This window comes from Adelges cooleyi, unplaced genomic scaffold, assembly GCF_023614345.1.
Source record: "Adelges cooleyi isolate 19-005CV unplaced genomic scaffold, UGA_ACOO_1.1 ACOO_flye_CR_arks_rails_tigmint_CR_PRNA_30, whole genome shotgun sequence".
NCBI lineage: Eukaryota > Metazoa > Arthropoda > Insecta > Hemiptera > Adelgidae > Adelges > Adelges cooleyi.
Window position 1 is genome coordinate 17,619,346 of NW_026095971.1, and position 25,626 is coordinate 17,644,971.

General features: G+C 27.7%; 4 protein-coding genes across 10 annotated transcripts; 3 read left to right on the forward strand and 1 right to left on the reverse strand.

The window, feature by feature from the left end:
• The first annotated feature begins 707 nt into the window (after positions 1-707).
• Positions 708-11,316, forward strand: LOC126837997 (E3 ubiquitin-protein ligase Mdm2-like). Of its 2 annotated transcripts, XM_050572058.1 has the most exons (7): positions 708-952; positions 2,182-2,235; positions 2,336-2,488; positions 3,257-3,432; positions 3,570-3,758; positions 4,690-4,996; positions 11,197-11,316. In XM_050572058.1, exons 2-7 carry the CDS (start codon positions 2,184-2,186, stop codon positions 11,208-11,210), a joined length of 891 nt encoding a protein of 296 aa, XP_050428015.1. In that variant the 5' UTR covers positions 708-952; positions 2,182-2,183; the 3' UTR covers positions 11,211-11,316. The 2 variants fall into 2 exon arrangements, with proteins under 2 accessions (XP_050428015.1, XP_050428014.1); XM_050572057.1 differs by lacking the exon at positions 11,197-11,316 and having other exon boundaries at positions 4,690-5,138.
• LOC126837996 (synapse-associated protein of 47 kDa) lies at positions 11,212-17,845 on the forward strand. 4 transcript variants are annotated; one of them, XM_050572054.1, is made up of 10 exons: positions 11,212-11,333; positions 11,395-11,577; positions 11,672-11,739; positions 12,087-12,208; positions 13,736-13,873; positions 14,040-14,179; positions 14,264-14,391; positions 14,633-14,773; positions 16,305-16,441; positions 17,417-17,845. In XM_050572054.1, exons 1-9 carry the CDS (start codon positions 11,212-11,214, stop codon positions 16,424-16,426), a joined length of 1,164 nt encoding a protein of 387 aa, XP_050428011.1. In that variant the 3' UTR covers positions 16,427-16,441; positions 17,417-17,845. The 4 variants fall into 4 exon arrangements, with proteins under 4 accessions (XP_050428011.1, XP_050428010.1, XP_050428012.1 ...); XM_050572053.1 differs by lacking the exon at positions 17,417-17,845 and having other exon boundaries at positions 16,305-16,623; XM_050572055.1 differs by lacking the exon at positions 17,417-17,845 and having other exon boundaries at positions 16,101-16,422.
• On the reverse strand, positions 16,621-20,828 carry LOC126837999 (ER membrane protein complex subunit 6). 3 transcript variants are annotated; one of them, XM_050572059.1, is made up of 5 exons: positions 20,608-20,827; positions 19,964-20,124; positions 17,620-17,712; positions 17,492-17,511; positions 16,621-16,816 (listed from the first exon to the last, which is right to left on the reverse strand). In XM_050572059.1, exons 1-5 carry the CDS (start codon positions 20,645-20,647, stop codon positions 16,786-16,788), a joined length of 345 nt encoding a protein of 114 aa, XP_050428016.1. In that variant the 5' UTR covers positions 20,648-20,827; the 3' UTR covers positions 16,621-16,785. The 3 variants fall into 3 exon arrangements, with proteins under 3 accessions (XP_050428016.1, XP_050428018.1, XP_050428017.1); XM_050572061.1 differs by lacking the exon at positions 20,608-20,827 and adding an exon at positions 20,182-20,230; XM_050572060.1 differs by lacking the exon at positions 17,492-17,511 and having other exon boundaries at positions 20,608-20,828.
• Positions 20,829-21,021: 193 nt separating this feature from the next.
• LOC126839180 (protein Pixie) lies at positions 21,022-24,271 on the forward strand. The gene is made up of 8 exons (XM_050574294.1): positions 21,022-21,285; positions 21,409-21,855; positions 21,932-22,139; positions 22,282-22,468; positions 22,547-22,668; positions 22,749-23,033; positions 23,164-23,711; positions 23,803-24,271. The coding sequence occupies exons 2-8, from the start codon at positions 21,427-21,429 to the stop codon at positions 23,848-23,850; spliced, it is 1,827 nt and encodes a 608-aa protein (XP_050430251.1). The 5' UTR covers positions 21,022-21,285; positions 21,409-21,426; the 3' UTR covers positions 23,851-24,271.
• Positions 24,272-25,626: the final 1,355 nt, after the last annotated feature.

The window sequence follows — 25,626 nt, forward strand, 5'->3', positions numbered from 1 at the left end:
GATATGAGATAGGGGGTAGAAAATAGGGGTTGGTGATAGTGGGTGGGAAATAGGGGTGATAGATAAGGGTAGGAGATAGGGGGTGAGAGATATGTTGTACGTTCAACGTTCAAATTAGAACTAAATGATAAATTCAAAATAGTTTAAGAGCCCAAATTCTCTATGAATTGCTTTAAGTCAATTATTAAACACTACAATATAGTCAGAAACTTGATGTTTTAATATACTATCTTGTTATCATTATCTATCATTCCACCACCATTTCGTGGTTGCAGACTCGGCTAAAAAACTTTTTTTTCGAGATTTTAGAAAAAAACTGATTTTGGGGGTGTTCAACCCCCTCTAAAAAAAATAGCAAAGGGGGGGGTGGGATTTGTAGTATGTTAGTTAGGGGACCTCTTTAATGATTTTCCAAAAAGTCCCGCTTGTTACCTCGTCTTTCATAATTGACCCCATTTTTGGTCTATCTTGCCTACACTATAAGTTTATAGGTCCATGGTAAATAAATAATAGTATAACGTAAATCATTCTAGTCAAAGACCCAAAGTAGTTATAAGTAGGTATAAACAACAACAATAATATTATTATTATTATTGTACATTTACAACTTCTTTGGTAGATAACAACGTCTAAGCTTTCCATTGGTCTACTCTCCGCGATGTAATGTGATAAGAATAACGTGTTAACTGTATTCTGTAAACCTAATTTGTTGGAATTGACCATGGCTTGTTTATAGTTTTATATATTTATGTACGCACTACGCGCATCGTTTGACGGTATTCGCTTTCAGTTAGTAATTACTAATTTTTATGTGCTCCGTGCTCGCTTGTCGCATTTGTTAATTGCAATGGCTGTATTTTTATTTGTGTGTAAAGTCAACTTTGTAGTAATGCACTAAAATCACCGAAAACCTGAAACAATTAGGTTTGTAGGTACCATAAGTCTTGACACGGTAAGTTTTATATTTTCTCGTAAATTATATGATTTTAATGTACTATTACGTATCTCATTGTCGTTAATCATAACTCGAAAGTAAGCATCTTGAAGGTTGTAAGTATTTAAGTTCTAAACTACCAACCATTGCATAATAAGTATTAACCTACGTATTTTCGTTCTTCACAACCACTGTTATCAGTAAAACTGGCGAATACAATCCAAAAGGTTATATTTATGACAATTAACGATAATTGGTATTATGACTCAGAAAATCGTGTTACAACATGAATGCGACAAAATTAACAATTAACAATAATGAAACAGTAGATTACTACTATATTTATTTGTATTGAACAACTAATGGTTTAATATTTTAATTAACATGTAATAGTTTTAAATAACATTAATTTTAAATTAATGTGAAACATTTGAAGTAGTATGATATTTTTTTATCGTGAATAATAATGTACATATTAAATTATATTTTTTTTTATCAACATTTTTTATTTATTTAATGGTTTTTTTTTAAATTTATAATATCTTAAATACAATAAACTAGTAAACATACAACAATGATTTGACTCATTATAATGTATTATATATTTGAGGTGTCTAGTTTCAAAACCAGGTATACAATTTTTGAAAATTTTCACAAAACAACAAATAATTTCTTTAGATAGAACCAACCAAGATGTTCAAACAAACACAGTTTGAATTAGTTTTATTCTTTATTTGATATTCAATAACAGTTTTACATAACATGTAATACATTGTGGTCATTATGAGTTATAAACATATGTTTTAAGCCTTAAAGGTTTTTTACATTTTTATTTTGGAGCTCTATAAATTGGGTTCAAATAAGTATAAAAATACCCCCCTTGTCTATGTCTTGATTAAGTAGTATGGTTTTCCGGGTATATTTGTAATGTGCTGCAAGACATTTTTATTTGTTTTCACTGTTTTTATTTTATAAATTAAATTTCCTGTGAGAATAATTCTAGCTAAAAGAGTTGCTAATTTTCAGGGTTATAAAACATAATTTTTTTAAAAACTAAACTAACAATATTAAATATACTATAAACACTTAAAAGTTAATTAAAAATATTGTTTTGTTTTTAGTCTTTTAGCTTTATAAAAAAATTCTTAATATTTTTACCTTAAAACCTAAAATTTTTTTATTTTTAGCTTCGATGTTTATATTTTTTATTCATATATATTAAGTTATTTGCTTGAAATAAATTTCAGATATGCCTCCCCAAACATTAAAAAGGCAAGCAGATGATGTAAGCTTTAATAATGGTACGTACTATGTACTGTTTGCAATGAGTTGTCTTTCATGATGGAATAACCTTATTATTCTCTTATACCATATTGTATGATTTGCTTCTATTTATTATAGATGATTTAAATGACGACGATTTTGACGTCACATGGGGTGGAAAAAGAACAAGATATATATATAATTGCACTATACAATCTCCCGATCTATATACAAATAATTATGACTCGGATAAAACTGAAAGTGTGTACAGTGTCCAGTCTAAAGCAACAAGTAATTTGTTTATCAATTATTAAAGTTTGACAAATTAAATTTTATATTAATTACAAGTATAAGTGTATAACATACAAGTTAATACTATGTCTTAAAATTACTGTAAAAAGTTATTAGATATACCAACTCAAGATAATTTTAGTAAACACAGTAAGTGATTAAAAAATCATTTTAACTGTGTTAAAAATTATTAAAATAGATTGTTTTGTTTATATACTTAAGCCTACTTATGGACATTTTTTAAAATAAAGAAATTACAACTGAGTTGTATATGTCAGCAGTTTTATAATATACATTGGAGCTTTTTAAATCCCAGTAGAAAGAGCTATAAGTGTTGTGTGCCAGAAAGGTGTCATTCAATATTTTTTCATATAACATATGCCATAATTTTAAATACAGTTAAAATATAATACCTAATTACTAATTGATTATAATACATTTATTCAGGCTACTAGTTGTAAAAGGGCGTATAGCAACTTTTGATTAAACTAAGATATCTTTTTTCAAATTTCTTTAGTCCTTAGCCTGTAATATTGGTTTCTGCCAAAAGTGCACTTGCGAATCTTTTGCAAAACTAAGTTATTAGGTACTGTTTCAAAATTAGAAACATTGAATTAACAGAATAGTGATTAGCTGTATTATATTTGCATGTGTGTACAAGAGATTAACATAAATATTATCAGATATTACTTTAGAGTGCATTTCAATAAGAAACACATATAGAACTATTTTAATTGACCAAAATTATTTATACATTTTATTTTTTAGTCGAGGTTGTAGATGAAAGGGATTATTCATCAGTATCAAGTTGTTGTGGATCGGACTGTACCTGTAATAATGTAAATTCTAGTCAATCAGACCATACTGAGTTTGAGGTTGTAAGTTCATCTTCAACAAATGGGTTTGATTTCTCTACATCATCAAGTTTATCAACAGAATATGAGGTTTATCTTTAATAATTGTCTTTATTTTAAATGTTTACAGTGTAGTACTAGAATCTTTTCAACTTAATTTTGTTTATATATATATATATATATATATGTGGGTGTGTGTGAAAGTTAATATACTTCTTTTTTTGCAGATTTTTAATGATATTGTAAGTGTTGATCCTTTACTGAAGTCAGATAACAGTTACTTTCCAGATGAAACAGATGTCCAAAATGTAGATTCAAAATCTAATTTACCGCCACCTGCTTGTTTTAAAACGTGTCTGAAATGTAAAAAACAAAACCCTAATCCATATTTTCAATATTGTTATAAATGTTTCAGAGTAAGTTAAAAATAACAAAAATAATTTTATATTTTAAGTGAAACTAGCTGGTGAAGAACTGATTATTTTTAAGGGAGGCTCATAATTATTAAGGGGAACGAAACTACCTAATTTTACACAAATAAATACTAAAATAAGAAGTCACTTTCTGAAGTGTCTAATGAACCAATTTTAAACAACCACTTTTTGTTACGAAGTTTAACATCTTCTCTATGGGAGCTAAAAGACTGGTATTTTTAATTTTTAAAATTGTATTAAAAACTTTTATATTTTTACTTTTTTAATGTTTTTTCTAATAAATCGTAAATAATTTTCTAATTTCCAGCTAAATAAAAAATCGGCTTTTTAGTCACCATAGATAAAATAGTAAGCTTCTCATAAACAAATTGAAAATTGAAATTCGTCCAATACATACGCCCAAAAATTACTTCTACAAAAGCCATTTTTTTATCAAACTTTCACCTTAACTTTAAAAGTTTTATAATTAGAAAAACGTAATATATTTTTACATTAAAATTAGTTGGCATACTTAAAATGGTTTCTAGATGATATTTTGTCAAATAATGTCTATCCTTTGCCCCTTAATAAATAGTGCTTTCCGTTACCCTTAAATATGATAATAACGTTACCATGTATATCAATAAATGTTTGTAAATAATTATAAAAAGTAATTATAAAAGAAAAATTATAAATTGTGGTTATAAAAACAACTAATTGTACAATACTAATAATTTAAAAAAAGAAACCTTGCTGTTATTTTGAATACAGTATTTTATTGAACACACTAAGGTTTATAATATTTGATATTAGTAGCAAAGGATGAAGGAGGGCTTGCAGGCCTTTCTTAATAAATGTTACGACTAATTAAACCTATGTGATTAAAATACTGATAAAAACATAACATTTTTAAAATATATTCTCTACTTTACAGTACCGAATGCAGATTTTTGAAGATAAGCCTTTGCCTAAAAATCTTAAGCAGTTATACAAAACGTCTAACGATAAAACTGATGGTTCATTACCTAATTCTCAAGAATCTGGTTCATTTGGTTTATCTGGTCTACAGTTATCTCAAGAAGAAGCTAATGAATTGTCTGACCCTAGAGATGATGCTGACAAGACTGACAACTTATGTAACATTTGCTTTTTGAGGCCGAAAAATGGTATATTTAACCATGGGAAAACTGGTCACATATATTGCTGTTACAAGTGTGCGAAGCAAGTTTGGAATAAATCTGGTAAATGTCCAATTTGTAATAAAAAAATTAAATTTGTTACCAAAGCGATTATTGTTTAGTGATGTTAAATTTTTGGCTAATGTTAATGATAATACAGGGATTATAAATATACTCAGGAAAATAAAATTAATTCATAAGAGTATTTTGTTTATTTCTTTGTCTTATTTAGTAATTCAATTATTCTTAAAATGTTTTTTTATTCCCATTAAGATGGTTGGTGTGACTGAGTATGATAGGATGACATTGTAGTAAAGCATAAATGCTAATTTGTTATGCAATTTCTTTTTCTGGTTATACTCCTTCTGAAGGTATACCCTTGCTGGTCAGTTATACGCTTTCCACTCATAGTAACTCCGACCTTCCTAATTAATTTCCTCCATTTACTATCCAAAAGTATATAGTAGGAATGAAAATAAAACTACAAATAATTTACTTGAACATCTATCAATATTTTTTAAACATATTACATGTTTATTTGGATTAATTTAAATTGTGGGTATGTATAAAAGATTTTCTTTTACAAAATATAATGTATATATAAAAAAGCCAGCACAGTGATTATCACTTTCAAACAAACGCTTTAATGCGAAATCTGAAGATAGTAAGCATATTAAATATCAATATATAAGTATTTTAAAAACAAAAATGAGTTATTAGTATTAGGGTAGACACAGTTACGGTTTTTTGTCTATTTTTTAAAATAATTTGCTACTGTTGTTACCAATAGATCAATCGACAACATATTTAATGAAAATATGTTTGGGATACCTGTTAAGTTGGTTCACTCTCAAATAGCAATCTAGATATTTACTATGTTCAAAGTATAATTTTCCACTTTTTTGGGTTCTAAAAAAATTACACATTTTTGAGAAAATTGTAGATGTTATAGCCCCACTCTAAATTTACCATTATTCTAATTTTCAGACCTTAACCCCTAAAACTACACTTAAGAAAGTCAAATAAAGAAAAACTTTATACTCCTTCTAGGGAAAATTTTTTTTTATATATATTTGATTTGACAATGTATATTGATAATACTATGTATAAAGAATATTATATACAAATTGGAGATAATTCTACAATTTTTAAAAAAGTACGGTTTCTAATCTATAGATTTGCTACACAAAGTAATCGGTTTGGCGGCCTAAAATATATTGTGGTACTAGACACAATAATTTTTTTTCAAAATGATTGCATTAAAATTTCCTTCACAGCTTCGCATCAAAGCTAACAAAATAATAATAATATTTAAATTTTATATAAATTGGTTATTATACTTTTAAAATGTAAAGCCCAAAGGAGTTTAAACTGTGTAAACAAGCAATAAAGAACGTTTAAAAAGTGATTGATGAATATAACATTTTATATTTACAACATATTATCATAGTCTATAAGAAATAGAAATGCACGTCGCGGCTTTATGTCGAATTACCAAAAGTTAACAAGATAAGCCCTCTGGACTTGGGTAACTGACGAGGTTAGGTACTTCTGTAGACCAGAGTTTTTCCAATCGAACGTTGCAATGATGATGTCTCAGTATTATTATTTTTATGTGAATTAAAACAAGTTGAGTGAGGTATGTTTCTGAAAAATTCAGTCTAGAAAACGCTGAGAATAATTCTAAATTAAATACTACTGAAGAATGAAAAATAGCTTTTGTTTATTACTCGTTCGTTTATATTGTACATTGATGTGCATATGATTGAACTCCGGGTTTAAAAAAAAAAGACGGTTCTCGATAAAAAGAGTGGTAACACTTCGCTCTCGGAAAATACATGCTGGCTTATTGATTTAACATAACCGATTTAAGACGTACTTTACTCTTTTGGAACTGCGCTGTGTTATCATTTTGCCGCCATTTTCCATGGCAACAGTTTAATGACTTAAGGTACGCTCACCTACTTGCGGATTACTGCCATACTCTAATTATGTTTTCAACATACGTTACGCGCTACGGACTATAGGTGTTGACTGTCATCTGTTTGCGTCAAAACTTTAAACTTTTATGAAAGTGTCTGTTGCATTAAATTTTTTTTAGCTAAAAATGTATAATTAAAGTATGTTTTTGGTTTTAAATTAGGTATTTATGGTTGGAATGTAGTTCACTAAAGGCACGCAGAAAATTGTTTTTAAAAGTTAAAATTTATAAAAAAAATTATCTTAAAATTCGTGAGTCAAGACATTAAAATATACATTTTAATTACGTTAATAGGCGTAACTAGGAGGGGGGAGGGTAGACTTAACTTCGCCAGCCTCAATTTTACACCCTCCCTCTAATATCTCCAGGCTACATTACAAGCTTAACATTTTTTTTATGTACTTTAGTTAAATTTATAAACATTTTAAAAATGATATCGTAATAGATTTTTTTGTAAAAATAAATTGTTTTGATACAAATTTATTTGTTTATCATAAATTACTATTGTTTTCTGTATACTAAACCGGAAGCAGCCAGAGGTTACTGGTTATGCGATTGCCAATCATAATAACAAGCAACAGTCAGTTTTATTTAAAACAGAAAAATCAAAAGCTCCAACTCTAACTAGTAACTCTAGCCAACTAATTTACGTATTATACTATTTATTGTTTTGACTTTTTATTCCTATTAGTTTTATAATATGTTAAATGTTTAAAAATGAAATATTTAAACCAATAGAATATTATGAATAAATTGCTGTTTTGTGATACTCGGTTGCATGAGGGGGATTTTAGAAACTAACAGCTGGGTCTATAGGGTGGGGGGGGCTATATAGAAATTCAGTTTTGGAAATAATAGTTATTTTTAAAATTGCTGGTGTGTGAGGACTGATGTTTTCTATGCTAAACCCTTATTAAAAATTATAGCCTAGGACTTAAATGTTTATAGACCATCTAATTAGCTTAACGATTATAGATAATGTAAACAATTTAGTTATGTAAGTGACTAAATTGCTGAAGAATTTAGGTATATACATTTTATTTACTCCCCCCATTATGTAAGGAGGTGACAGACTGAAGGAGATCTATGACCAACAACTTACGATAATAAATTTCAAAACTACTGATTCATACTATCCGGAAGCTGGATTTCTTTCAAATAAAAACAAAAAAAATAAATAAATGAAAAATATAACTGCAATTTTGTTTAAAAAAGTAAGTTGCCAATCACCTGAAATTAAATTTAGGATCAGTACTTACTACCTATATTTTCCATTTAAGCAAACTGCAAAATAATAACAAGACATCACAAAAAAGATGCCCTCAAAATATTGGCATGGTTTGATAATTTTTTTTTAAGATTTAACGTGTTTATGTTAAATATACAAAATTTGTGAAAAACACGGGTTTCCGATCATGAAAAAAAAACTAGTCCCGATTTTTTCATACGTTCTATAATATGTTAAGGTTACTTAAGAGGGCGTCGCACCGCCCATTTTTAAGGAGTAAAGTATAGGCATTTTTTTACAAAATCTAAATTTAAAGGTTAAACTGTGATGTATAATTATTAGTTAAATAACTAGGACTCTATTTTGGTAGTTAATTTATTTTTTGGACATCACAGCATCCTTGAAAGTGATTAAAATTTTTTTTTTTATCTCTGCATGTTTAAGCAGACTTTTTCATTATTCCAATTATTACGCTCAATACATAGTTAAGAAATAACAACTATTTTATCATTTTTAAATGACTGTAACTTTTCAAAATATGAATTTTTTTTTTTAAAACGCACCATCTTGCCCTCCGGAATATTGTTTTCTTTTAATTTTATAATGGGTGCTTTTATTCTAAAACCAAAATTAAGCGAGTTATTTTCAGTTGGCGTAAACATGTTTTTACCACTGAAAATCACCGGTGTGATGCCCTCTTAAGAGTTCTAACTCCAGAAAAATGATCAACTAAAAGGTCCTCTAATTACGGCTAAAAACCCAAAAACCATGCATTCCCCCTAGGGAGGGGGTGGGAAATGGGTATAATTTAATTTTGAGACTGTTGACGTATAGGGGCATGCCAAATAAATATTCTTTATGAATTTCAATTCTATTCGACCCTTTTTTCTCGAAATTATAGCCAGTAAAAGTTGAAACTTTAATACAAATTTGTTTTTTTTTTATTTTTTCCAAATTTTAACTGTGAAGAAATTAACTTTTTCAACTTTTATCCCCCTATTCCCAAGTACCAACTAGTTAAAATTTGTGGTTTATAGAGTTGTTGCTCGAAGGAATTGGTCCAGTATTAAAAAAGTTACAGTGTATAGCCTTGTAGTTTGTTAACATCTTGTGTACCTACTTTATATTTAATGTATAGGTTGTTAGAACTTGAAACGATAATAATTTAAAAACTATTATTATTACATTAACGATTTATTACTAGCGTTCTCCGGACAAATATATCCTATATTGTCATTGAAGAGGTACACGTTTAAAACTGAGTAATCTGTATTAGGTATAATACCTAATATACTATATTACGTCTAGATGTCTATTCCATGTATGAGGATAATAAAGGAGTTGGTAAAAGTTTAAGTTCTTGAAATAAAGCGATGGCCTCTCAAACTTTTTTCTGAGCTCCAATATTTCAATGACATAAACCTTGCACTAAATCGTCCCATTCTCGAATGTTTTCTTATTCGTTTTCACGGACGGTCGGACAAAGGCAGCCCGGTGAACGTAGTAGCCATCCAGCGGTGGCTTGATGGCACCAACAGATGGAGTCGCAATGCCACTGCGTCACCATCTTTCTAACTTGTCCGTCTCGTTGAAATCTATCTTTAGGTTAGTTGTGGTCTGGGAATAATCATATACTTAGATAAAAATGTATAAAATAAAATAACAATATGGTACGCGAAAAAAAAGTTTGTGAAAAAAAGCGTTTGTGATGCGCTGGTTCAAGACACTGAATTAACACCACTTTCATAATATTATTGACAATAATAACCTTTTATAAGAATCTTGCGCAAAAACAATAATAATATCGTCTACTAATGTTGTCTAGCCCACGGCCCACAGCTCGTTTAGTCCGACTCCACCACGACTGTCGTACTCGTGGGCGGTTTGTGGGATACTAGGGATAGACGATAGTTTATCGGTCTGGGACAGAGAATCTGTGCTGAAGATATATCGTCCGAAATAGGGCGATAATAGTCTTCTGCACCCTAAACTAATTTTTTTCCGCACCTAGAGGGGGTGAAAATAGTAGTTAGTATGGATAAAAAATGCCTGACAATTTGTTTACATGTAATTTATAATTTAATTGGTATTTGGGATTTTAAATATATACTGTACTTTTAATATTTTACTATAACTTGTACTTTTATATATTACTCGATAGCCAATACATTTCACTTGTTTCAACATTATCAAAAAAAAAAATGCGTCCGGACTCCGGTGTTCAACAATGAGTCTAGCTATCACAGTTTAGACATTTTTTTTAAAAATTGAACGATACAATTGTTTATTATTTGATATGATTCTAACTTGCTAGTCTGTGAATAAAAAATCAGTAGGTATGTATAAGTTATATCAACGGGGGTTGTTATATATATTATATAATATATAAACTATGGATGAGGGGTGGTGCCCAAAAAGGTAAAAAATGCGTTTCTACACTTATAAATTAGGTCGAGTTGAGCACTACTGATTTTACATAATAATATAATATTATAAAAAAAATGTAATTTCCTGACTGATTAAAAAGACCAAGTATATATGAAGTTAAGCGCTTAGCTTAGCCGTTAGCGCGACGCGGTCATTCGAGAATTGTATGTGTTGGAAAGGGGTGCGGGCGGGTTGTAATAAACAATATGATATTATGTGACGTAAAATATCGAAAATCCATATCACAGAAGTACCACCATACCGAAACTTTTTTACCTTTTAGCTCGTAGATGGCGTACAGTACATTCCGTGTAATTGTTTTGGAGAAATTCGCTAGTCGTTCGCCAGGCGCAGGCAGTCAAGTTTTAGGCGCACGAGCGTTCGCTCTTTGCTTGGGCGTGTGTGTTTTGTCGTTGATTTTTGTCAATAATATTATATAATATTCAATTTTGTTTCACGAGTAATAATTTATATTTATGTACTCGTTGTGCGTCAGTATTGAATACCCGCGTTTCAAATATATTTAATTTAAACGAGTTACTGACATTATAAATTGTTTATATATGTGAATAAAAGCTCGCTTCGTTCGAGAAATACCCATAATATTTTGTGCTTTTGTGCGTATAGACGAAGCTATTTAAAATGTTTAACGGAATCACCAGTCAAGTAAGCAGTTGGATTGGTAAAAAACAAGAGGATGCCGAAGAGACGGTGCCTTCCCCGAAAACTGAACTGCCCGAAGATGTCGAAAAAAAGCCCGAAAGGTATTCGCTATTAAAATTGTTTTAGATTATAATATGGTTTAAATATAAGTCTTATTTATAGTCCTACAAAACCGACTAGTAAGTTAGAGATGCTGGGTAATGTGAAAAACCAAATGTCAAGCTGGATAGGGAGTGGTATATCCGGACTCCGTAAGAGTGACAGTGAAGTTGTTCCTGATCCTCCGGCCGAACTTTTACAAGAAACTACAGAAGATGCTAAAGAAAAAGAAGATGATAATTCAAGGTAAGTTATAGATAAAGTAAATTAAAATTAAATAGGTATATAGGTACCGTTTAAAACATATTATAACTTGATCTTTTGATTTTTTACATTGTAGTGCAACTGGAGATCCCGATACTCCCGTCTCGGAAACTGAAGACGATTTGGGAAACCCTCAAGGAAATGGTATCAGTTTTTTTAAATTTTTATTCTTAATCAAATTATAATTTAACATAATATATATTTTTAATATCTTTTATTCATACTTAAATATTAGATTAACTTAAACAATTAAGTTATTACAATTTAGTTTTTATTCAATTGAATAATAGATATATTTTTTTGTTTTAAAGCTGTAAACTACTATTATTTAAATAACATTAGAATCATATTAAGAATTCACCTATAGATTTTAAAAACATGTATTGAATTTATTACTATACATTCTACTTTCTAGAGAAAATACTATATTAGCTGTATGCTATCTAGTAAATGTTCTAGATTTTCTACTAAGGTGCTTCTTTTTTTTTTAGTGTCTACTAAAGCTCTTCAAGGCGCAAAGTCAATTGGGAGCTTTTTGTACAGTGCGGTAAATAAAGCAGGTAAAACTGTAAGTGAAGCAGGGGCAAAAATTAAGAAAACTGTTGGAGAAAATGTAAGTATAGTTAAATATTTCAGTATAATATAAATAGTTAAAAATATATGCCTCCAATTTCTTCGTTTTCAAATATTTTCGTTAAAAATTAAACAATACAACACATTTTAATAATTTTGTTTGTTAAACCTAGTTATCATTATTTTTTTAATTATATATTTTATGTATTAGTTAAATAACATATGTTTAACAATGTTAAATTATTGTAAAACTAATTTTAATTAAAATTTGGCCGTCCTGTTGGTTATACAATATAATATATGCATCTACATATATATATAACAATAGTGTTCAAAAGAACAGGGATGCTGTTTAACAGCAGTAGCAGTTTATTGATCCATCTGTTTCCCTTGCTCCCTTCACTTCTCACCCTTACCATTGTACTGCTTGGAGCAACTACTCTCAACCTTGACCCAAAATGAATATTATATTTAATAATAATAAATCAATTAAATCAAATGTAATAAAAATGTCTTATAAATTATTATATTAACTACTAATACAAGACAATAATGGGTTTTATAAATATTTTAAGTTATGCTTCACTACATCTTCTGGTTATCTTATAGGAAATAATTTAACTATTAATTTTAACCTTCAATTACTTAAATATTGCAAAAAACTTCCATTATAATAAAAATGTATGATTATAGTAATTTTTATACGTGATACATTTTATATGTATAAAAAAAACATTTAAACATATTTTATACAGCTAATTACCAATTCGAAACTAGTTTATGAATTATAATAATTTTCAAAGTTTAATTTTACTAGAAACCATGTGCATGAGACTGCAAATAGTTGTTTTGTGTTTTTTAATTTTAGTTATTTTTTAATAATACAAAGATTTATCTTTACGAATATTCTATAAATAATTTGTTTAAAGAAAGTTTGGAAAACAAATTTAACGTTTATATGAATATCAGAATATTAGTAGTAAATACATTTAACTGTTGACTATTATTTTAAAATTTTTAATTTTGTGTAGGTAACTGTAGGAAATTTTGATTTGAGGGGTAAAGAATGTCAGGTAGGTCAAGCGGGATTCCAACCATTTCAGATAATTAGATAATAATAAATTAAATCGAATTTATTATTTTATTTAATTAATAAGATAATTTTATTGGTTATGTTCCACCCTACTGTTGGTATTCTAATGGCACCGCTCTGTAACCTTAATATCATTATAATTTATTTAAAAGTTGACTTACGAAATTATGTGTTTAGTAGACACTATGAACTGGTTACATATTACACTAACTATTGATTGTAACTATCAGTGTATATTATGATTCAATTTGATCTATAACTATTATAATAGTTGAAAAACAAAACTTCAAACAAATATTAGGTATATTATGTATACCATTTTGTACAATAATAATTTACAAAGACAACAAATGACCAATAACAATTATGATATAATAAAATAATGTACCTAATCACTAATCAGTATCTACTCAAATTATAGATTCTTAATAATAACTTGTGTTTTCAAACTTAATTTATGACAAATATTTTTAGGGAATACTTGGAGAGTTGAACAAAGAGCAAGAGACATTTTTAAAAGATAAAAAGGGTAATGGTGTAGCAGCAGTTCCACCCTGGGTTGGTCTTCCAAACGAAGAGGCAGTTAAGGCTGAATGTTTGTCATTGTCTACGGTTAGTATTAAATTTTGCAAAAAAGTCTATACTAAAGTATGTGCAGTTTTCAATAATCATATATACATTTGAAAATTAAAATATATTTTTACATGTTTATATGTGATTTTGAAATTGATAATTTGTATACTGCTTACTCTCTGCAAACAAACATTTATTATTTTAGGATAGACGTAATTTTGTACGCAGTCCCCCAGTTGGAGTAGATTTCAATTTTGACTACGCAACATCCTATCCAGTGGCTTTGTCTATTCTATCTGAAGATCCAAATTTAGAAAAAATGCGATTTGATCTAGTTCCAAAAATGTAAGTAAACAATTTAAAATCATCACAAAATGTGGACATTTTACGATTGGTTATTTTATGTTTAAAAATAATATTGTACTTTAGTATAAACGAGGAAAGTTTCTGGCAAAACTATTTCTACAGAGTTAATTTAATATGCAGTGCAAACAATCTGGAGTCGTTAGAAACAAAAGATTATGATATAACATCTAATACTACATCAGATTTGACAGGTAATTTTGAGAAAGAAAAAAAAATATATATAACTGAATTTTTAATACACTAAACACAATGTTAAGTACAATTTTTTTAATATAGGCACAAAATATATTGCTTAACTGTTAATAATCTAATGCCGCATGTAATTATTTAGTTTTTAGAGTATTATATATAGTTTAAAATTTTTTACTTTAATTAAGTAGTGAACTTTTATTCATAATTTGCTTCTTAAAGATTATTATATTGTAAAACTAGACACCGGTGACAATGATACTTGCAATTATGTAAAAGAATCAGAGTTTGTATCAGATACGTTTGCTGAGCATGATTCAAACGAAATAAATGAAATAAGAGAAAGTTTGAAGAAAAGTTTGGGAGTTAACTCTTCAGAAAACGGTGAGTTAAATAAATAGTTAATTCTAAATATAAATAAAAATTCATAATTTCCTGTTAGGTTAGGTGTTTATATATTATTTATTCAAATAAAATAGCAATCTAATACATTTGACTAAATTATTTACAATAGAATAAATAAATTTATAATAGGGGTAGGACATTAAGATCAACTTTTCTACAGTATTACTTTTAAGCAAACTTTTACAATATTTTTATACCAAGAACTGTTTATCAGTATAAAATCGTACATCTATTTTTTGTTTTTTTTTTGTAAATTTAGTTTGAAAGGCTCACTAGTATTTTTAGTATAACTGAAGAAAAAAAACACTTTGAAAGTTGTATTACTCAGATTGATTATTAACAAAACAATATACTTATAATAATGAACTATTTGACATTATCTTTGTTGACAACTATTTTACTTTATTCCTACTTAAACAAATATATTTACATAATGATACTATATTTCTAAATTATCTTACATTTTAATGATTTAATTTTGTAAATGTATACAAGATGATCAATTTTAAGTGATTTACGCATTTACAATATTATCAAACTTCAGATTGTTCTTGATTTAAAGATGTAATACATTGTATATGCTAAAACTTAAATTCCTAAGGTTGATAAAGCACTAACAAAAGTTTGGATATTTTTATATTATAGTAAAATAACTAAAATCTAAAAAGAAATTGATAACAATTTATTAGAATATTTACGCTTGATTCAATATAAAAGAGCTTATCCACTTCTTCAGTGAATAAGTCGGTGACTTCTATCTTAATTTACGTTTTGTGTATTTTTGAGTAAGTCGTTTTATAAATATACCCGAAAAAAATACATAATTATAATTAGCTATTTATAACTTTTTTGAGATCATTATACTTATTATTAGAAATGTAAGTAATAATTTTAAATAGGATATAGCATTTTTTCGAAGCACTATTTAGGCATTGTTAAGTAAACACAAACATTTTATATTTTTAATTATGCTTTTTATTCCAATTTTTATTAATTTTTTTTAGAACAATAAAAATGCATGGAATTTTTTAATTTGCAAGTATTTTAAGAAATCAAGTACCATTTTTTTTTTCATCACCATTGTTTTATATATTATTCAAATACATCTACAAATGGTTTTTTTTATATATTTTTTCTCTAAGTAATTTTATTGAAGAAAAACATAAATTAATAGAATGAAAACTAACATTATTTAAATAAACACTGCCATGTAAATTTATTTTCATAAATCATAGCCATATAAATGCATAATACATTTTAGAAATGTAGATACATTTCTAAAAACCAAACGTATATTTTTTAACAGTTTGAAACGATGACAAAATTTCAACAACAAGACGACTTAACAGCTTCATTTCCTCTTCTCTAAAATTTAAAAATGTATTTTATCTTCTATATGCTATCCTTTATCCATATGTACAATTAAAATTTGTACCTGTTGTGTGAATCTATTAATATTTTTTCCTATATCCCCGTGTGTTTACTAAACATTTTCGGACACGGTTTGTAGAAGAACATTGGGAACATGAGTTGGAGGCTGAACTGCAAGAATACGAGATTGTAAAAGACAACGAGGATGGCCAAACAAATAACATTAAAACCGGATCCAATGATGTATATGACCTCAATTAAATTTTGCTATTCCAAGTAGGTTATATAGATTTTATTGTTACACAATATATTTTATTATTATTGTTTTTGCTTATAAAACTGATGTTTTTATTTAGTATTTAGACTATTGAATAATACTTGGCTGTTTTTTAAACTTCTACCTATCCAAATATTTATTACCCATTAATAGTATACTTAATAAAAAAAATATAATGTTTGTTAATTAGTGATAACTATTTATTAATTATTATTATTATAATTACAATAAATTATTTATAGTAATACTTAAAGCAATAATTTATTTTTATTTTATCATTGCATAAATGTATTGTATACACTTTATGGCCGACATGATCTTTCTCTTGCATTTCATTCAATTTTCAATATACATGTACCATTCCATATAAAAATCTGAAAACATATTTTATTAAGGAAATTTAAGAGAACAAAATGTATTTTGCATCTTAAAATTATAGTAGCCAATAGTTATTATTTCATATAACAAAATGTTAAATGATTAGATTATTTCTTTAATTCGTGAATTTTTTATTTTATTTCTCTACGCGTGTAATATAAACAATTTTTTACCTAACTGTAATGAAAAAAAAAGAATATGAACTAGAGTATTATAAAATAAATTATCTTTTTATTAATAAATAAATTTTTGAAACACATTATATTTGATAACATGTGAGTTCCTAATTAATTACCACACTATTATTTTGTTTATAAGAATTATTCCTAAAACTTCTACACTATTATACATGTAATGTAATGAATATTCCAAAAATATATTATTGCTGTAATTTTGTTTTATTTTACTATTAGAGGAAATTTAAAATGTAAACCTAAGCTTACGTTCACCATACTTACATCTTTCTATTCCATACATCTATGGTACATAATTTTAATATATTTTGTTTTTAAATCTAATTTTTTTCTTAGCTAAATTTAGATACCAGGTATGTTTTAAAAAAAATGTTAATGTAAATGATATTTATGGCTTGACAGAGAAGCTACGATAAATTAAATGGAATTTCCTATTCATAATCAAATTATGTAAGTCAAGTTTTTTCAAAAGGATACGTCCAAAATAACACATATGTCTGTAAACACGCTGTTAAGGAAAATATTAATAAAGTTTCACAATTTACAATTTCACAAATAATTTATATAGTATCAAAAACACAAATTAATTAGTTAAAAAAGGATACAAAAAGTCCACTTAGAAAACCTCCTGTTAAAAGGCTATGTCTGGTAAGAAAATATTTCTGCCAAAAATTACCAGCTTTGTATAACAACAGACCCTGAAATAAAAAAAAGTAGCAATTATAAAATGTTAACAACTTACAGTTTTTTTATGCTGTGTAATTCTAAAACAAACAGTCAATTAGTCATTTAAAATATTTGTTTTATTACTATTAAAAATGTGTTAAAATTTTAAACTTAATTTTTAATTATGGTATTGTTTTTTTTTTTTTTTTTTAATGTATTGTTAATTAATTAACAAGATGTAATATGGTTATTTAATGAATACTCATTTATATGAGTATGATGTATTTACATACTTTTTGTAAAACGTTTTAAGCCCTTTTACGGGCTCAATTTTTCCAGATAGTTATACGTTAGTAAAAAACTGATTGTTATATTATTTATTTAAATATAATAAAAAATAATTAATGGACTTATTTAACATAATATACACTAAATTGTACTATTATAATGAATAATATGCTATAAGTTATTTATTGTGACCTAGTGGCTAAAGCCTAAACAAGGCAATGTTCCTATGCTCTACCCACATTTGAAACTCAGATACTGGCCGTTTCTCACCCTGGGTAACTATCAGGAGTGAAATGGCCACCTGATTAAAACACCAGAGTTGACTGTAAACCAATATACAGATCAGTATCGTATCTAGGATTTTTCCACAGGGGCGGGGGGGTTATACAGATTTTAACAGCCAAACCTATTCAATATAAACATATTCATATTGTTATATAAACATTGCATGTAAACAAAAATTTGGATTCTTAACTACAAAACAAAGTCTAATTTTTTTGAGGACAGTGAAAGAATATTGAGTACTTCATCAGGTGTCTGTTATATTTTTGTGTACTGATAAGGCCCGGGGGGGTATAACCCCCATATTTCCCTCCCCCCGTAAATACGCCATTGATACAGATTGATAATTATACAGAGAAGTTATTTATTGATTATTTGATTCTTGATGTATACAATAATTTTAATTTTAAACATATGAAATAACATGAATCCAGAGGTTTACAATTTGTATTTGTAATTAGTACAAAAATATATTTTCTTTTGTTAAAACACAATCTTTAAATTAATAGGGTTTATTTTCTTAAGTTAAATTTTAGTTGTGACTTGTGTTCATACAAATTATTATTGGTGTTCTCACCAGTTTAGGTTAAATTACTAAGAATTGTTTGAAGTTTTACAATACTAAAATAATATTTAAATGTTAAGCCAAACTGGTGAGAATGACCATAAACCACTTTCATTTTTAAATTGTCTTTATCTGCACTTGTAAATTTAGTATTTATTTGTTAGATGAATTGCATAGAACTGTTCATTATATTATATATAGTTGCTCACTCTACAGGGTTGTTTGTGACATTAACTTTGGCTTCTAGGGCTATGGACCTATACGTTGACTTAAAACCTTTTTTGAAACAAGTCCTAACATTTCTGCTTGAATTTTTGAGAGGTTATGTTATTGACACATATACAAACAAACATACATAGTAATATAATATAATACAATATATATAGTATACAATAAAAATACATCCGACATATCCTCTTGTGCTAATATAGATATTATCAGTAAGTATCTTGTTAATAAGATTAGGACTAAAATATTAAAATTATTACAAAAACATCATTTAAGTCAAATTAGTGGCATTTTTGAAAACAGAATATTAACTCAATCAATTTAGTTTAATGGCAAACCATTTTTTTTTTTTTTATTAAAAGTATATTTAAGTTCAAATTTGTGAAATAAGAATGATAAAGTATGTGCAGTAACATACTAATTTGTATTAATTTTATTTTATTATTATTGCACCAATTATATGCTATTGTAAGTCAGACCTAATTGTGTAAGGAATAGAATTACCGATTATAATGGTAAATAAGTTGTCCAGTTCCAAAAACCACTAAATCAAATTTTTGAAGACATTGAGATGAGTTTAGGTTTTAAATAAACTGAGAGCAAGGAATCTAGTGGTGAAGTACTTTTGTACTAAAACCCATTATATCACTTTAAAAATAAAGCTGCTATGTTGCATTGTAACAGTGTTACAATATTGAGTCATAACAGTTTTTCTTAAATATCTCAAATTGAGGTGGTGTGGACATAAAGGCTTATGGATTTAGACGACTCAAATATTCTGTAAGAAATCGCTTTAAACTTTTCAGAAGCATAAATACAAATGATAAGAAACACTATAATCTAAATGTAGTAAAAAGAGAAAGTATTAAAACAATTATTCTGATTAATATTATATTAGATTTATAAATATTTATATTTACCCATAACGCCAATACAGATAAAATGTAAAACACAAATCCAGATAATCCTGTTAAACCTAAAATTCCTGCTGTGCATCCAGATAGTGCAGACATTGATGTTCGACAGTATTCAACAATTGACGCATTATTACGTAGCGCTGGTTCACTGTATGATACCAATTCTATACAAAAAGAATAATATTAAATAAAATGAAATTACAATAATTCTTCATTTTCACCTGATATATTTATCACTTTCTTCATATTAATCTTTTCTCTACAAAGCTCCTATTTACATACAAACAATATCGTTATTTATAAAATCTACATTAATCTTAGCCATTGTACTATTTCTATTGTTTCCTTCATTAAAAATGTCCAAGCCATCATTATCCATACTTTCTATTGTTTTATGCTTTTGGCACAACTCCCAAACTTTCTGTTAAAACATAACGTAATCACTCTACACTCATCTTAGTCAAATTACTTTTTTTGTCCATCGCTCTTAATCAATCACAATGCTCGTTACATTAATGAAAGCCTGAATAACTTTATAACATTTTCCTTTTTACCTCAAATGGCACGTTCCAGTCACATAAAATCGTTGCTCTTTTCACCCTAACAACTATTATAAGTATAAAGAAAAATTACAATTAAAAGCTTACCTTTGATTTTAGTTTCTTTGGAATCCTTGTTGTCAGCCATTATGGTTATTTGAGATCAATACGAAAAAAATATTTAAAATAAATACTAATGATAAATATTTATTGTATTGGCTAAATTGATAAATTTTGTTAGTTCAATTGTATGATATAAATAAAAAAAAAATTGAAAAATTACTTATGTTATAAGGGAATGACTTTAATTTTTACAATTTATCATTCCGTACTTATATTCATATTATTTATCACGAGCTAAGATAAAGATAATGTATTATCTACATTTAAGTTTCTCAGGTTTTCAAAGACTATTAAAATTAGTATCATTTTGAAATTGTTTTATCTTTGATAAGATGGTTTTGAAAATTTGAGGTTACCGTTGTCAACGTGTTTTTTTTTAGGAAATTCATATTTCCATAGACCATATACATGTACCTTACCAATTAATTTTTAATTTATTTTGCAATTTGCTGTTAATCTAATTTTTACTTACATATATATATAATATATATTCCAACTTTTACTGTAAACTTATTGTTATTGTTAGTCAACCTATTAGAATATTTTTAGGTTAATTTTACAATTTTTATGTTAACATAGTCAACGTATTTGTTACAATTTTTCCTATTAATATAAACTTTATTTTCAAATACTCGTAGTATTCTTATGATAATAAAATAACAGGTATATTAGTATATATTTTACCAAAATAAATGTTAAAAATAAAATTTTTAACATTTTAGTTATTAAGTACAAAAGTATATTATGTATGTTTATACATCTTTAATAGTAATTTTGTTGGTTTAGTTTTAATAGAATATTGGAATGCCACGAAACAAGGCTGTTGAAGAAACGGATAAACAAATCCGAATAGCTATCGTCAACAATGATAAGTGTAAACCCAAGCGATGTCGTCAAGAGTGTAAAAAATCCTGTCCTGTTGTTAGGATGGGAAAATTATGCATAGAAGTAGCATCCAATGACAAAATAGCTTCCATATCTGAAGAATTATGTATTGGTTGCGGTATTTGTGTTAAGAAATGTCCATTTGAAGCAATAACAATTATAAATTTGCCTAGCAATTTGGAAAAAGATACAACTCATAGATACTCAAAAAATTCATTTAAATTGCATAGATTACCTACACCAAGGCAAGGTGAAGTCCTAGGTTTGGTTGGAACTAATGGTATAGGAAAATCTACTGCGTTAAAAATCCTAGCTGGCAAACAAAAACCAAATCTTGGACGTTTTTCAGTAAGTTTTATTCATAGCTTTTTTTGTATTATTATAATTGTATTTTAGGTTATAATATTGACTGGTATAATTGTAGGATCCTCCAGATTGGTCTGAAATTTTAAATCATTTTAGAGGTTCAGAATTGCAAAATTACTTTACAAAAATTTTAGAAGACGATCTAAAAGCTATGATTAAACCCCAATATGTAGATCAAATTCCGAAAGCTGTTAAGGGTACTGTTCAACAGTTATTAGATAAAAAGAATGAACGAAATAACATCGAGCAGATCTGTGATTTTCTAGGTATATATATATATTATATTTTGGATACATTACATTTTAAATTCCTCACAGATTTTTTTGTAGTCATAAATGTTTATTTTTCAAATTTCAATGTGTGCTAATAAATATATAATTTGTAACCACTTAATATGTATTATTACAGAATTAGATAAAATTCGAGATAGATCTATTGAACAACTTTCTGGAGGGGAGTTGCAACGTTTTGCTTGTGCCATGGTCTGTATACAAAATGGAGATATATTTATGTTTGATGAACCATCTAGTTATCTTGATGTAAAACAACGTTTAAAGGCTGCCCTTACGATTCGTTCGCTAATAGCTCCCGATAAGTATGTATTTGTTTTATTACTGCTTGTGAAAGGAAAACTAAACGTGTAAGTTTCTAACTTATATTTTTTTTTATTTAGGTATATTATTGTGGTAGAGCATGATTTATCTGTGCTGGATTATCTATCTGATCATATTTGTTGTCTCTATGGAGTACCTGGTGCTTATGGTGTTGTAACCATGCCTTTCTCAGTGCGAGAAGGTAAGTTTTAGCCTTTGGTAAAATATAATAATATTATATTTATTTTTATTTATTTTTTACTTAAAATATTTGATATTTAGGTATAAATATATTCTTGGATGGATTTGTGCCAACTGAAAATCTTCGTTTTCGGGATGAAAGTCTTGTGTTCAAAGTTGCAGAGAGTGCTTCCGAGGAAGAAATTAAAAGAATGACTCATTATGAATATCCGGAGATGACTAAAACATTAGGAAACTTTTCTTTAAAGGTTGAAAATGGACAATTCACAGACTCTGAAATTTTGGTACTTTTGGGTGAAAACGGTACTGGAAAAACCACATTTATAAAACTTCTGGCTGGAATCATGCCACCTGATGGTGCTAAAGGTATATAATTTTGTTTATTTTTTCTCATTGTGTTACTTTTGTATTATTTTAGGAAAAATATGTCAACCCTGTTGTATTAATGAAATAATTAATTATGATTTATACTGAATTAATTAAATGTTTTTAACAGCTGATTTGCCACGGTTAAACGTAAGCTATAAACCACAAAAAATCAGTCCGAAGAGTCAATGTATGGTGCGTGTGCTTTTACATGAAAAAATACGAGATGCCTATGTACACCCACAATTTGTAACAGAAGTTATGAAACCATTAAAAATCGATGACATCATGGATCAAGAAGTTCAAAATTTGTCTGGTGGTGAACTCCAGCGAGTAGCTATTGCGCTTTGTTTAGGAAAACCTGCCGACATATATTTAATTGATGAGCCGTCGGCTTACTTAGACTCTGAACAACGTCTAGTGGCTGCTAAAGTTATTAAACGTTTCATATTGCATGCCAAAAAGACTGGATTTGTAGTGGAGCACGATTTTATTATGGCTACTTATTTAGCTGATAGAGTTATTGTATTGGAAGGTCAGCCATCAGTAACATCAACTGCTAACACTCCCCAAGGACTACTAGCAGGAATGAATAGGTTTTTGGAATTACTTGGAATTACATTCCGAAGAGACCCTAACAATTTCCGGCCTCGTATCAATAAAACTAATTCTGTAAAGGTAAATAAAATATAATTGCTGTTGCTGTTTTTAAATGTAAAAATTTTAAAAACTTCTTGTTGGATAATCTTATAATTTAATTATTTTTCAGGATGTCGACCAAAAAAGAGCTGGGCAGTATTTCTTCTTGGAAGATTAATTGTACTGTTTATTTGTTTTTGTTAAATCTCTTAACTTAATACAATGTATATTATACATTATTGTAAAGTAATCCAAATATCTATTTTACATAGGTATATATTTACAATTATTTCGTTTACATAAATGTTAATAATTAACTAAATATCAAAAAACAATTTTAAATAATTTTATTTTTACAAGCCGCATATTAAATATCATTCACTGACAAAGGGATATAAAAAAAGTCACCAATTTTCATTGAACTTGGGAATCAATTTGAAATTAAAATAAAATCACATTATGTCATTCTTAACTATTAAACAGATCTGTTGCGCAAGTGCATGTGTGGTGTCATTTTCATTTAAGATTAACCTCCTGAAGTTTTATTAAAATCAGTGGCTCTTAGTTAATCCTCTTGTGAGTGCACTATACGCCTTTCATACAGTGTTTTAATGCATTCTGTATAGGCAATTCTTTTCATAAATTTAGAAATAAAATTATTTTGTTTATTAGGATAGTATTGAGGATACTGTATTGGTACTTCTCGGTTTTATCAGACTATCGCAGCTTTCAATAATGATTTATTAAAAGAACAGCCGCTCAATTTTTCAACAATTTAGATGGAACATATGATTTTTTTAGCTTTTTTCCTTGGAAAAGATGTTCCTTCAAAGAATTTGTTTAAAATAATTTCATTAGACTATAAAAATTCAAAGAAAAACTTCCTGAGGGGAATTCATTGGATCTCTTGGAACACATTTATAAGTAGAGAATTAAAAATGGATAGAATGTGTTCATTATAGTAGCATAATTTAATTATCAGTGAAATACTTAACATAGGGTTAATTTTATACTTTTTAGATGATAGATGATGATGTTGAGGAGTGGCCGAGTGGGTAAGGCAGCAGTGTGTTAGCGCTCACTGTCGCCGGTTTGACACTCGGTCACAGGCGCTCCGTTTGCTGGGCGAGCAATCGTCCGGTAAAAAGGAACTGCCATCCCCCTTTCCGGCGACCGATTGACGACCCGTCCCGGAAGCGAATTCGTCAAGAAACCAACTCATGATGGCAGCGTTGGGCCTTCATGGCCCGTTAAGCTACATGATGATGAGATAATAGAAGCAATAATTTGTTTAATAAAATGTAATTTATTGTGTAGCTTTACAAGCCTTGAAGCCCAATACCGTCATGAGAATACGCTAATACAGACAGGTTGTAGTCTTGAGGAAAACTGAACTTTATAATTTGATTTGTATTTCACGCGTTACAGGAAACAATTTTGTAAATTTGTCAAGGGAGGAATAGTTATTTATAAAAAAACAATCATATTTAACACCTTAAAATATGCTACAGTGTTTCCAGTGATAAATAAAATTCAAATCAAATTTTGAAGTTCAATTTTTATACTTTGGCACTTGGAACGTTTGACAAGTGCACTCGACAATTATTTTTAATTAAATTTAAAGTTTAAAAAATAACAGTTTTTTTACAAAGGTTATTTTTTTAATTAGTACCATACAATTTTTATCCATAAAAAAAAAACAATTAAGTATATTATAGTTTAATTAATTAAAACTTAGCATAACATATATTTTTTTAGTTTATTAGTCGTAATTACTGTTATTTTTTTTTAAATTGTAATGCCTGATCAGTTATATTAAAAATAGTGAATAGTGAAGCTTGGAAGAAATTTAATAGGCTTTAAGTTTTTATTATTTTGTTGAACAAAATGATTGACTTGTATAAGAGTCAATGTATAAAGTATTACATGATTTTATGTTCTAATTGGGTTTTGT

Bases quoted from the DNA above. Each gene is read 5' to 3' on its own strand.
- LOC126837997 (XM_050572057.1), top strand. From the start codon at position 2,184: ATGCCTCCCCAAACATTAAAAAGGCAAGCAGATGATGTAAGCTTTAAT. The intron at 2,489-3,256 runs GTAATTTGTTTA...TTTATTTTTTAG, and splicing joins TGTCCAGTCTAAAGCAACAA to TCGAGGTTGTAGATGAAAGG. The intron at 3,759-4,689 runs GTAAGTTAAAAA...TCTACTTTACAG, and splicing joins ATTGTTATAAATGTTTCAGA to TACCGAATGCAGATTTTTGA.
- LOC126837996 (XM_050572054.1), top strand. From the start codon at position 11,212: ATGTTTAACGGAATCACCAGTCAAGTAAGCAGTTGGATTGGTAAAAAA. The intron at 12,209-13,735 runs GTAAGTATAGTT...AAATATTTTTAG, and splicing joins AGAAAACTGTTGGAGAAAAT to GGAATACTTGGAGAGTTGAA. The intron at 14,180-14,263 runs GTAAGTAAACAA...ATTGTACTTTAG, and splicing joins TTTGATCTAGTTCCAAAAAT to TATAAACGAGGAAAGTTTCT.
- LOC126837999 (XM_050572059.1), bottom strand. From the start codon at position 20,647: ATGGCTGACAACAAGGATTCCAAAGAAACTAAAATCAAAG. The intron at 17,713-19,963 runs GTAAATATAAAT...TTTTTATTTCAG, and splicing joins TATCTGTATTGGCGTTATGG to GGTCTGTTGTTATACAAAGC. The intron at 17,512-17,619 runs GTATCCTTTTTT...GCGTGTTTACAG, and splicing joins GTTTTCTAAGTGGACTTTTT to ACATATGTGTTATTTTGGAC.
- LOC126839180 (XM_050574294.1), top strand. From the start codon at position 21,427: ATGCCACGAAACAAGGCTGTTGAAGAAACGGATAAACAAATCCGAATA. The intron at 21,856-21,931 runs GTAAGTTTTATT...GTATAATTGTAG, and splicing joins CAAATCTTGGACGTTTTTCA to GATCCTCCAGATTGGTCTGA. The intron at 22,140-22,281 runs GTATATATATAT...GTATTATTACAG, and splicing joins GCAGATCTGTGATTTTCTAG to AATTAGATAAAATTCGAGAT.